The sequence below is a fragment of the Corvus brachyrhynchos genome, unplaced genomic scaffold (assembly GCF_000691975.1).
Source record: "Corvus brachyrhynchos isolate BGI_N302 unplaced genomic scaffold, ASM69197v1 scaffold266, whole genome shotgun sequence".
Classification (NCBI taxonomy): Eukaryota; Metazoa; Chordata; class Aves; order Passeriformes; family Corvidae; genus Corvus; species Corvus brachyrhynchos.
The window spans coordinates 1,233,568-1,245,627 of NW_008238633.1; the positions used below are offsets into that span (position 1 = coordinate 1,233,568).

General features: G+C 43.5%; 1 protein-coding gene across 1 annotated transcript in view; it reads left to right on the plus strand.

Moving 5' to 3' along the window:
• NUP210 (nucleoporin 210) overlaps window positions 1–11,871 on the plus strand; it is a 43,917-nt gene extending 32,046 nt beyond the window's left edge. The window contains exons 31-40 of the mRNA XM_017737286.1: window positions 2,298–2,473; window positions 3,746–3,963; window positions 4,561–4,694; window positions 5,395–5,518; window positions 6,426–6,572; window positions 7,895–8,145; window positions 8,859–9,078; window positions 9,773–9,868; window positions 9,994–10,077; window positions 10,512–11,871. Coding sequence (XP_017592775.1) covers window positions 2,298–2,473; window positions 3,746–3,963; window positions 4,561–4,694; window positions 5,395–5,518; window positions 6,426–6,572; window positions 7,895–8,145; window positions 8,859–9,078; window positions 9,773–9,868; window positions 9,994–10,077; window positions 10,512–10,612 — 1,551 coding nt within the window. The 3' untranslated portion in view covers window positions 10,613–11,871. The remainder of the gene's footprint in view (window positions 1–2,297; window positions 2,474–3,745; window positions 3,964–4,560; window positions 4,695–5,394; window positions 5,519–6,425; window positions 6,573–7,894; window positions 8,146–8,858; window positions 9,079–9,772; window positions 9,869–9,993; window positions 10,078–10,511) is intronic.
• The last annotated feature ends 189 nt before the right edge of the window (window positions 11,872–12,060 follow it).

A 12,060-nucleotide genomic window follows, 5' to 3' on the forward strand; every position in this document is an offset into this window, starting at 1 on the left:
GGGGATAAAGCAAGAAATGGGGGCCCAGTGTCACTAAAGCCACTCCTGCTGTGAAGTGGTGGCAGTGAATTCTCCAGCTCTGTTACAGATGACCTTGTTTCTTCCCTTGGGCAAGGGAAAGACATCTGATGAGTTTGGGGGTGGCTCAAATGCTATTTAGTCAGCACACTGTGGGACTGAAGGCAGATCTCCCTGTGTGAGTTTGTCCTGTACACAGGATATGGCAGGATGGTGATACAGAGCTCTCTGTAGTAGGACCCATCTCAGTTCAGCATCTTGTACAGCTCATTTGTTTTCCTGTACTTACTACAGCTGTAGTGCCTTTATGGAAATGATATTTTTAACCTCGTGAGGTAACACAGGGCTGCTGGTTCATTTTATGGCTGAAGAGCTGAGAGAGCTTGAGAGGTTTTGCCAAAGGTCATGTCAAAAAACTTGTGACAGAGCTGGAGATGAGGTGGAATCTGTTGTGTCATTCTAAGGCAAAGCTCTCTCCTTCACACTGTCCTTCTTTCATAAGGGCTTGTGTTGTCTTTTTACAAGTGTACACAATTAAGAACTAAAGTGCTGCAGCAGCATCACTTAGCACTTAGACCTTCAACTTGGCTCAAAGAAGGACTCTTACATAAGCCAGGGAGGATGGGGGAAGGAGGAGAGAAGGAGTGACAGTGTGCTTAGTGTGGGACCGAGCTAAGCACTTGCCTGGACCAGCTGCACTCAGTACTGTGTTTTATTTTTTTTTAATTAAAAAAAATTCTTCAAAACCTGAGATGCTTTAACAGTAAATGGCTGCTTTCATCAATATTAAATTTAGCAGTTATCTCTTGTGGGACAGTTGCTGAGATTTTAAAGTAAAACAAGCTTGATAATCTGTCAGGGAAATGGGGTTTTTGTTGGCTTGTAACCACAGCTGGCTGGGCAGAGATTTTAACTGATGGTACCAGCCCGTGGAGCAGACAGTGGGATATACTGATATTCTAGCCCCCTTTTTTTTTTTTTTTTTTTTTTTTGATTCACCGAAGATGTATTTTGCTTGAGGCCAAATTTGTCCTTTCCTTTTTAAGTTCTGACATGTACATTTTCAGATTGGAGACTTTTATGTTTTAGCTGAGCCTCTTAGGTCAGAAAAAAAGGGATTTTCCTACAAGATAAGCTCGAGGCCTTCTTTTAAAATAGTTTTCTCAATATATTTGAGGAGTTTTGCTTCCTCTATCCTTCCATTATTTATTTTCCCACAGCTATAACAAAAAGAGCAGATGTAGTTATTTTTGTTGGGTAATTTTACTCGTTAACCTAGGTAAGTTAATCAAGAGTAGTAATATGCTATTTAAAAGCCAAAAGAAGAGGTTGTCAAGTCTTTGTCTTCAGAAAACCTTTCTTCATTGGAGTGTTAGTGCAGAAATGTGGGGGAGTGCACATATGGTTAATGGAGCAGACTCTCCTAAGGAATTTGGAGCAGTTCCCAACTTCTGTCTCGGCTGAGGAGAGGCACCAAGGGAACAAAGCACAGCCTGCTGACCCCTTAGGGTTTGTCAGCTGCCAGCTCTGCCTGGAACAGCTTGGCTTTCTCAGCTGGTGCACAACTGGGCAGCAGTGACCATTCCATCCCCTTACTCACACATACATTGAGTTACTCTTCTAATAACTGGGCAATGAGTTGCACCTTTTATTTCAGGAATTATTAGGAGAGAGGTCTAGGGGCCACTTGTTCTCTTGCATATCCAGGGAATCTTAACAGTTTGAATTTATAGGATAGTAACATGTTCTCTGAAGTCTGTGTGTGATACATGTTTCTACACCATTATGGCTTGTTTCAGTTCCCAGTGGTACTAGAAGAAGAGGTTAAGAAATACCAGTGAGGGTACAAAGCAGACAGAGCCAGACTTTTCTCAGCCAGGACAGGGCAAGGGGAGCACGCAGCAGTGGAACACAGGAAATGCTGTCTGACAGCAGCTTTTACTGGGGGGGCTGTTGAACACAGATTACAGGAGGCTGTGCAGTCTCCGTCTGGGGAGATGCCCAAGAGCTGCTTGCACATGCTCCTGGCCAGCTGGCTCTGGGCAGCCCAACTCGAGTGGGAGGCTGGGCTGGACAGCATCCAGAGGCTCCTTTAAACCTGTGAGATGTAGATACTGATCATAACAGCTCCACGTGTTAGTCCTGGCATGTGGCTAAATGCAAATGGCTCATAAAGGAAGCTCTGGATACTTGCATAGTAAGAACCCTTTTAGATTATTTTTATAGAGGAATCATAAAAAGCAATTTAACTTTCCTTCTCACTGCTGATGTTTTTCCAGGTGTGCCCCATCTCCTACCTCAGGATCTCCATGAGGCCCGTTCTGCTCACCCAGAACAAAGAGGCACTGCTGGCTCTGCCGCTGGGTGCGACACTGACATTTACAGTCCATTTTCATGACAACTCTGGAGATACTTTCCATTCACATAATGCTGTGCTCGACTTTGCCACCAACAGGTGGGTATCTGGCACGGGTGGTTAATTACAGAGAACAAAAAAAGGCCAAACACACATAGAACAAAGATTGCTCCAAAGATACCAAGTGAAGGTACAGCTTGGGGCTGGGATTAGAAAAGCAAGGGGTTTGTTTCTGTGGCCTTCAGAGGCAGTAGCAGGAAGAAGAGTTCCAGTTAGCAATCGATATTCCCTAGCCATGGAAAGCTGCCCAGATAAGCATGATCCCAGTGGGGCCTGCAGGAGTTGTGCTGTGCTCTCAGTGACTCTGAATCATCCCCCTGCACGCAGCAGTGGCCCAGAGAAACAACTGATCCATCAGCATCTGCCTCTCCCAGTGCTGGGTTCCAGTGACTCACTGAGGGCTTATGTAAGGTGGCGAATGTTCTGGATCAGGGGCTGTCTCCTCAGATAGGCTTGTACAGCCTTCCCACAGCAGGAACAAGCCTCAAAAGGCTTTTTGGTCTCTGCCTCACAGAAGAAGTGTTGTAAACCAGCCTCCTATGGTCTTCAGTAAAATACCACTGATGCTGTTACTGTAATACGGCTTGTTTTGTGCAGAGCACCTTGCACTTACAACACACTGATCACGATGAAAAAGGAAAAAGGGGTTGAATCCAAGATTTTCTCTTCTCTTACCTCAGTGAAGAAATTTCTGTGGCTTTCCCCCACCCCTGAGCTACCCCTGCCCTGCCTTGCACTGCAGAGCTGCTCCAGCACAGGGCTCATTATGGGCCTAGAGAGGCACTGCTGGCAGCCGGGGCTGCAGCACTGTGGGGACCCAGCTGTGCTGCTGCCAGTGTCATGCAGTGGCCCTGCCTGGTGACAGTCCGTGCCGGGTGCTCCGTGTGTTGCTGTGTTTGGGAGTGCTGAATCTGGGTAAATACCAGAACTGGCAATCCAATGGCATTGTTATCTCTGGGAAGTTGCTTATTGGTGTTCCAATTTCTTGGCTTTCTAACTCCCTTGAGACAAGGGAAAAGAGACAGATTATGTCATTCTAAAGCTCTAGAATTCTTACCATTAAGAAGTAGTTTTCATGCATAATTATGACTTCAGTATTTCCTTGGCATAGTGGTGAACTGAGAACCGAAATGTGCCTCAGTGGCACCTAAATAATTTTTAAAATTTCCTTACTTCGTTGGACTTTGTTAGATGACTGTTGCTGAAAACAAGCAGTCAGCTGTCTGAAAGGGGTGTGACACCTCTCCTGCTGGAGAGATAATGACATTACCAAGCTTGCCTTCACACAGCAGCACTTCTTTTTGTGTGCAGAGACGACTTCGTGCAGATCGCCAAGGGAGCCACCAACGACACCTTTGTGGTCCGGACCGTGAACGTGGGGCTGACCCTGCTCAGGGTGTGGGATGCAGAGCACAGTGGCACTGCAGACTACATCCCACTGCCTGTCCAACATGCCATTTTCCCTGAGCTCCCAGGTGTGGTGGTGGGGGATGTCCTCTGCCTGAGGACCTCGCTGACAGCCCAGGAAGGTGAGTAGCCTCCAGCTGTGTGGGTTAGCAGCTATTCCCTGGGATAGCAGCATGACTCTGGCTCATTCTCAGCAAAACTAAATGCATAATTTATCATGTTTGTTCAGAACCAAATGTCACTGTTCTTGTTAATGATAAAAATAGGTTTGATCAACTCCTCTAATTTTAATTGCACCTTGCAATATGTCTCTTGTACTGAATTTCTGACTGCATACTTCAGACATTTCTATTCCATTAGCTGGAAAGGCTTGTTTCTGTGGGACTCCTGCAGAGTCAGGACTGCCTTCACTCACTGTGTTTCTTGGTATTAATGGGCTTTTGTCAGAATAACTGCAGGTCAGTTTGGTGTTGGGCTGCCAGCCTTCCACCACGAGCCCCTAGAGTGTGGTTTCTGTGCATCCCCTGTGCCGCCTGGCAGTGGCACATGCAGACACCAGCATGGTTCCTGGGCAGTGGCACTCACAGGCACCACTCTGGTGTCTGTGCACTGGGAGGTGTGTGCCCAGCCTGGCAGTGGCACTCACAGGCACTGGAGTGCCCAGGAAATGCTGCAGTTGGCAGCAGGGTGTTGAGCAGTGCCCCCATGGTGTCTTCCAGGCCTGCCGGGCGTGTGGAGCTCCTCCTCAAGTGCTCTTCTCATGGACTCCAAGACTGGCGTGGCCCTGGCAAGGGACTCTGGGATGGTCACTGTCTACTATGAGATCCCTGGGTTACTGAAAACCTACAGAGAGGTGAGGCACTGTTCAGTTGCTGCAGAGGTTGGTTTGTTTGGGGTGGACCCTCACCAAAGTGTATTCTATGGGATTTTTCTTTTGGTACAAATACTTAGAAATGTTCTTTTAGGAATGCAAGTGGTTGGAAAGTATTTGGTATGTGTCCAAAAACATCATGGGTTTTTTTAAACATCTGGGCTCAGGAGGAAAATGTAGCAAAACAGTTTTGATTTTTCACCTTTACTGTTCTTATATTGTACATTTTGATTCCTTTGTTGGCTAAGTTGTTCCCAGGTGCTAACCAATTTTTGATAATGGCTGCTTTTATGAATGAAGCTTCACTGCAGGTTGAGATGCCAGCAAGAACTTTCTGAAGTGTTGTGCCATGCATCACTGATCAGAAGTACTCCATTAAATTATTTTGTTTATCTGCAATGCAATCGTACTGTTGACACAATTCACTGCATCAGCCAGCATAAGCACTAGACATTCTTTTAAAATTAAATTTAGACATAGAGCTTTATGCATATTAACTTCTGGGTGTTGGGTAGGAAGACAAAATGTTTTTGCTAGCTTAAATTGCTTGTAAAGGCAGTTTCTAATATTAGAGAAATGTGGGATTTCAAAGAAAAACATGACCTCATGGAGTCTTTCACAACCAATCCAGTCTGGTTTTGCTGTAATTTTTGGTAACAGTGTGCTTCATCCTTTTTTTCAGATCATGATTAGTGCACCTCAGAGGACCACAGCAATGCATGCCAGTGGCATGCAAACAAGCTTGCAGGGAGTGGCAGCCTCCAAAGTCATAGTTTCAATTGGGGAAACAAATAAAAATTTGAAAGGTATGATAAAAAATATTTATGCTTATGGTTTATTGTGTGTTTATGGATTCATGATAGGTGGCTTTGGTTTGTGTTACGGGGTTTTTGTTGTTTAAAGGTTTGTGAAACTGGGGTAACAAGATCCCCAGGAACCTCAAGTGGCTTTGCAGAGTCCCAGGAGCTCTAGAAGCCATGGGACAGAATTTGGAAGGTGTTCTGAGGCACTATTAATACTTTACAACTAATAAGATCAGTAGATTTCAATAGAAGTACCATTTTTGATCATATAAATAACAGTTAATGGGCAGTCAGCTAATTGCTTATATGTTTAATTGCAAATGCCTTCTTGGAGTTGTTACATTTTCTTACTTAGTTACCATCCTTAAATCTTTCACAGAACTTATCAGTGATTAGAATCAATACAAAGATGAAGCATCATAATGTGTCCTCTATTTAATAAGCTGTATTTTGTGTGATTATAGATCATTTTAGCTTCTAGCTTAACAATTAGCACTTGTTCCAATAGTATTTTATTTTGCCATAAGTAAATTATTAACCTACCAGAAAATCATCTTGCCAGATACTAAAATCTAAATCAAGGCTTCCAGCATCATATAAGTTATTCAAGAGACATCCGAGCTGAAAATTCTCTCCAGCTTATTCTTTCCTGTAAATAAATTATTCCTGTCAAGAAAACCCCACAACATATAAAATTTTCATTGCTGTCTCTTTGGGATTAGACCTGAGCAAGGACAGCTGTCTGTGATTTCCAATTATTTAAGATCTTCATAACCTTGTGAAACTATTTCAGAAGGTGGTAGAATAACCCAATAGTACAAGCCATGATTTTGCTTTTAATTAATTAAAATTAATTAGTTACAATTTTGTTCTGTAATTAATTAGAGATTGGTTTTTTCCTTCCCCCTAGGGGAGTGTTCTCCTGCTCAGACCGAAGCCATTGCTGAGTTACAACCCCAGTCCATTATCAGTTGCCATCTCGATTTCAACAGCGATGTCTTTGACTTCCCAGCACAGGATATTTTTGTGGCAGAACCTGGATTTGATGCAGTTTCAGGTAAGATGTGACAAGATGCCACACTGCAGACAAACACAAGCATCATGGGTTGGGTTGGAGGGACCTTCAAGCCCAGTCAGCAGGGACACCTTCCACTATCCCAGGCTGCTCCAAGCCCCTGGCCTTGGACACTGCCAGGGATCCAGGGGCAGCCACAGCTTCTATGGGCACCCTGTGCCAGGGCCTGCCCACCCTCACAGGGAGGAATTTCTTCTTAACATCTAATCTAAACCTCCTCTTCCTTCTGAAGCCTCTGAGCCTGTGTAGGACCTCAGGCCTCAGTGAGTTGTTCACATGGGCACTTCTTGTTTCAGTAGGGTTTTCTGCCTGTGACAAAAACTTGTGTTGGTTTTCAGAGAAAGCCAGAAGTCAGTCGCAGCCCATTTCATGTTTTTCAGAGTTTTTGTAGTAAGTCAAAGTAACAAAGGAGCACTCAGGTGACAAATATTCCAAAAGTGGGATGTACCCCCAAAACATCATGAATGGGGTCTTAAAAGGGGGGGAAATTGCCACATACAGTGGAGATGGAAATAAAATTGTGCAAGTCTACAGAATGTGTTAATGCTTCAAAAGTATAATGTGGTTTAGAACAGAGCCAAACCACCACGGGTTGTACGTAAAGAACATTAACTATCTGTTAGATTCAACCCTGCACTCATTGTGTAAACCCTATTCTATCCTGCATGTGTGTCTGTTACTTAGGGGAAGAAAATAAGGGGAAAACATGCACCTGGCAAGTTCTCCTTGTTACTGATGCTTTTTATCTTCTATTCTCAGGGAAGTTTTTACTACCTCTGCTGCTAATAACAGATTAATTGGTCCCATATGAGACTAGAAACATGGTGAATATATAACTTTTAAAGGAGCTTTTATAAATAAACTACCATCTTCACAGACTTCATGATGGTGATGGTAGCTAGCTAAAATTTTAACACTAGTTGAAAAGAATATGAAATAGGATGTTCAGTCTTGTTTTCAGTAAAGCCTTTCAATATTAGCATAAATGTTATGTTCAAAGTGGAACTGAGTGTCACTGGCATATTAAAATAAAATGTGACTGGAAGTTACCAGCTTAGTGTTTTTTCCATGATGTTCAGTTTGGGACAAGGAATAATTCTGTAGTTGTGGTGCTGGGATTGTGATGTTTGCCAATAGACTCACTGTCCCAGTCATCCACCATCTACACACTCCTCATCATGCTGCTGCTTGAGTTTTACCACTTTTTTAGCTTTTCTCTAAAGATGTCCCAGAGATCTCGCTGTGCATGGAAAAGAACCCTTAAAGGTGAGCAATCAATAGCCCAAGCTGTCTTGTTCCTGCAGGACACTACACGTGCTCCATCAGGATGCACAACCTCACTGACAAGCAGCTGAAGCACCTGAGCAGGAGCAAAGCCATGCTGAGGGTCACGGCCTCGGTGCGGGGCAGCGCCGTGCCCGGGGAGCAGCTGGGCACAGAGGTGCCCTTCAGTCGCTGGTTCTATGCTGACCAGGCTGAGATGCTGCTGAGCAACCAGGACGTGAGCTCTGTCCTGAAAATCTTTGGTGCCAGTGAAATCCTGGATAGCCTGGAGGTGAGTGCGTTGCCAGAAAGTGTCTCAGCACAGCTGAAAGCATTTTGAACTGTCACATGCAGCTTTCTAATGCAAGGCACTCCCTGCCATCTTTACCATGTCAAGATTTGTTCCTGAGATGATTTGGAAATACTCATCTTGGAATGTGTTCTTCCTCAGTGTCCACTTTTCACAGAATGGTTTGGGTTGGAAGGGACCCTAAAGCTCATCCTGTCCCAATGTGCTGCCATGGGCAGGGACGCCACTCACTCACTGGGTCAGGTTGCTCAGGGGCCTGTCCAGCCTGGCCCTGGGGTTTTGGGGTAGTACAGGTGTGTCAGGCTCACCTGGGTGTGCAGCCTGGCATGTGTGAACCAGCTCATGGGTCAGGAAGCAGAAACCCACCTGACCCCTGTGGCAGGGGGAGGTTCTTGCCCAAATATGTGTGTGAGTGACTGCCTATGGTTCACACAGCTCAGTAAGGGCCCGTGGATTTTGGCTGTGTGGGGTTAGCCCAGACCTATGGAAAGGGCAGGTAAGAGGGTTATTCACCCTTGGCAATAACCAGGGGGAAATGCTGCAGGTGGCACTGTAAAGGTACACCTGACTCCTCTTGAGGGGTGAATTGCTCGCTGTTTCTGTGAAATCACCCACTGCTGGCACCTGGCGTGGAAGGTGGAGATGTGCTGGGCTGTCCCAAGCAGTCCGGTTCAGGCTGGCTGTTCCCTCTGCAGGTGAAGTGCGAGTCTCCAGCAGTGAAGGTGTTGGAGAAGGAGAAGTCCCATGGGCTGCCCAGTTACGTGGTGTACACTGTGAGCCTGGCTGATCCCAGAGTTCCCAGCCAGGGCTCCCTGTCCACCACTCTGACTGTCTCCAGTCCCATGACGGACCAGTCCATCTCTATCCCAGTGACAGTGATCTACCTGAGTGACAGAACCACTGCACCAATGAGATGTAAGTTTATCTCTGCGCTCCATATGCCAGAAGAAACCTTTAGCTTCTACTGGTGTTCACGAGGTTATAAACTTCAGTGTGGCAGCTGACATTACCAGTGACATGTGAGCAGCTCTCTCTGGCCAGAAGCCTCGAATACATTTACTCATTGTGACTGAAGTTGAACATATTTTTCTTGGGGTCAGCCTAGAATACTCCAAGTTGGCATAACTATACCAGTGCTGTAGTGTCTGAAAGGAATTTTTCTTGTTGTTTACTCCCAAGCATGCCATGCTATTTTGAAAACAGGTTAGCATTTTGGGGCTGAGAAAGTAAAGAACTCACTTAAGTCATTGTAAATAGAATCACAGAATTCCAGAAGGGTCTAGGCTGAAGGAACCTTGAAGCTCATCTCTTAAACCGTGGGCAGGGACATTTGACTAGACCAGTTTGCTCCAAGCCCCATCCAGCCTGGCGTTGAAGACTTCCAGGGATGAACAGCCACAACCTCAATCAACATTTTAAGCTGTTACTGGCAAATTTTGAAGATTGCACTGGAAATAGTCCCTAGAATCAAAGTTGTGTTACCTAAGTTGATTACACTTACTTGCTATAAATTAAACTTGGTTTTGGTTATTTCAGTTTAAGAACTGTTAACTCTTGAATCAGATTGCTTTTTTAACTCAATATTGCCTTCTCTTAATCAATTCTGCAGATGAAGCCACTCTCTTCCAGCAGTTTGTTGAGTCTTACCAGGTGATGATCTTCACACTTTTTGCACTCTTAGCAGGGACAGCTGTTATGATCATAGGTAAGAGAAGGAAAGATTGTGCAAGTATTTTTTTTCCATAGCTTCTTACAATGTGTTAGCTCTAAGTTAAAAGGGAGCAATTGCCATGTGAAATGATTTTGGTTTGGTGTTCAACTGTCTTGCAGCCTACCATGCATTTTTCTCGCCGAATGGACAGCACAATCAGCCAGTAATTCACTCAAGGACAAGTCTTCAGCACACCCCTAACAGTAAGCAGTTGTCACTGAGTTAGAAGCTAATTAATTGATTAATGTGGCCATTGCACTGGAATTGAATGTAGGAGGGTCTATAATCAAGACTGGCAATGAAAAATAATTCACATTCTTACGGATGTGTTTAAGTTACGGTGAGCTGCAGGCCTGGTTGTAAACACACGTGCCTGATGCTTCAGATAAAATAAGGCAAATCCAGGTGCATGTCACTTGCTGAGGGGAAATGTATTAAACAGTCCTGAACAGGAAGACCTACAAACTTGTAAGATACCTTTTCAAGAGGCAATAAGCTAAAGGGATGACTTCACTTTGAATGGGTCATTAGATTCGCTGCCAGTGTTCCGCAGGTATCAACAGCAGTTACTTGTTTGTTTCTTCCTTCTCCCACCATTCCCGAGTCTGATTGTTGTTTTCTCCTTCCCACGTTTCAGGTTCCATTGTGTCACCTGCACATTCCTTCAGCTCCCAGTCCTCGAGCAGGCAGACGAGCCCCTCAGCCACGCTCTGGAGCACGGGTTATGCCTCTCGGTAGAGGCAGCAGGACTGCTCATGCTGGCAAATAAAAATGAAACAACTCAGTGCCTTAGTAAATTCAACAACTTCAGCAGTTGTGATGTAATTCACGTTTGCTCTGCAATATAACTAGGTCCTTAATTTATTTATTTTTTTTAATATTTAGGGCTCTTTGAATTTATTTTTTTATGTCAGCGCTTCAGTTCTCAGAACCTTGTTTTATCTCTTGTTTTTTGCTGCCTGCACAAAAAGCAATGTTTATGCTAATTTGGCTTTCTTGCACTCTTCAAGCAACTAGAAGTTATATCTAAGTTAGAGTGATAACAGTTTTTTAATTTACTTTTTGTAAAACTTAAATTTCTTTTTAATGAAATTTTTGTAAAAGGGAAATTAGAAAAACAGGTGAAATATGAGCCAAAAATTTGAAGGATTGTATATTTCAAAGAACTAGTTTTTGTTTTGCGTTCCAAAATCTCAGGAATGTATTGCACTGATAAGTGTTCTTATGTTTAGCCTTACACTGGGATTCATCAGCACAATATGCTGGTTTAGCATGAGGAATGCTGGAACAACTGTGAATAATCTGGAGGTTTTTTACAACAACAATAATAAAAAATAAAAAGAAACCCAAAACTTAGTGTGGCTTTCTTTGGGTACAACTGCAGTATTCCTTGGTACTGTAAGCACTTTTTTGAACTGGTAATGTGAAAGCTTGTGCCTTCTAAGTGGACCTTTCTTCTGGTAGGAATCCTTTATTGTGAGGATACAATCACATCCCAGTCACTTTTATTTGTATGCAGGGTTTTGCAGCTATCTGATAAGGCTTTTGTTTACATATAACAAGGATCCCAGTTTTAACTGTGAATTCTATTCTGGCTGTCTGAACTCTCCTAAGGACCATAAGGAAAGTGAAATAACAAAATACTCCATGCAAAATACTTTGTGTGCAGAACTATGCAGGCAAATAGATGAATGGAATGCAGACCCAGTGCATGGCATAGAGTTTTGGTTTCACACAGTGTTAAAAAAAAGGATTGTTACATGTAATTGTATTGAGTCTTGAACTTACTGCCTAGTTTTGGAGAAACTGTGCCTTAAGTGCTAGTACTATTTAAAATGGTCAGTTTGGATGTAGATAATCATTTGAATCTGTATTAAAGCTTTTTAAGATTCCTTTATTTTGCCATTGATGAATTTTCTTGTGGTTTGGCTATTCAGAATCTAGCACTGGACTGTATTATTTGAATCTGTATTATTTAATAAAGCTTTTTAAGATTATTTTGCTGTTGATGAATTTTCTTGTGGTTTGGCTGTTCAGAATTTAGCACTGGGCTTTTATTTGAACTTCACTTCCTACAGCCCCTCACTGTTTGCAATCATGATTTTCCAATCTTAATTTTCACTTTTGTTGACAATGTAATGTTTTTAATTATTCTGACAGTTTTTCAACTAGTATTTGTTGTCAGG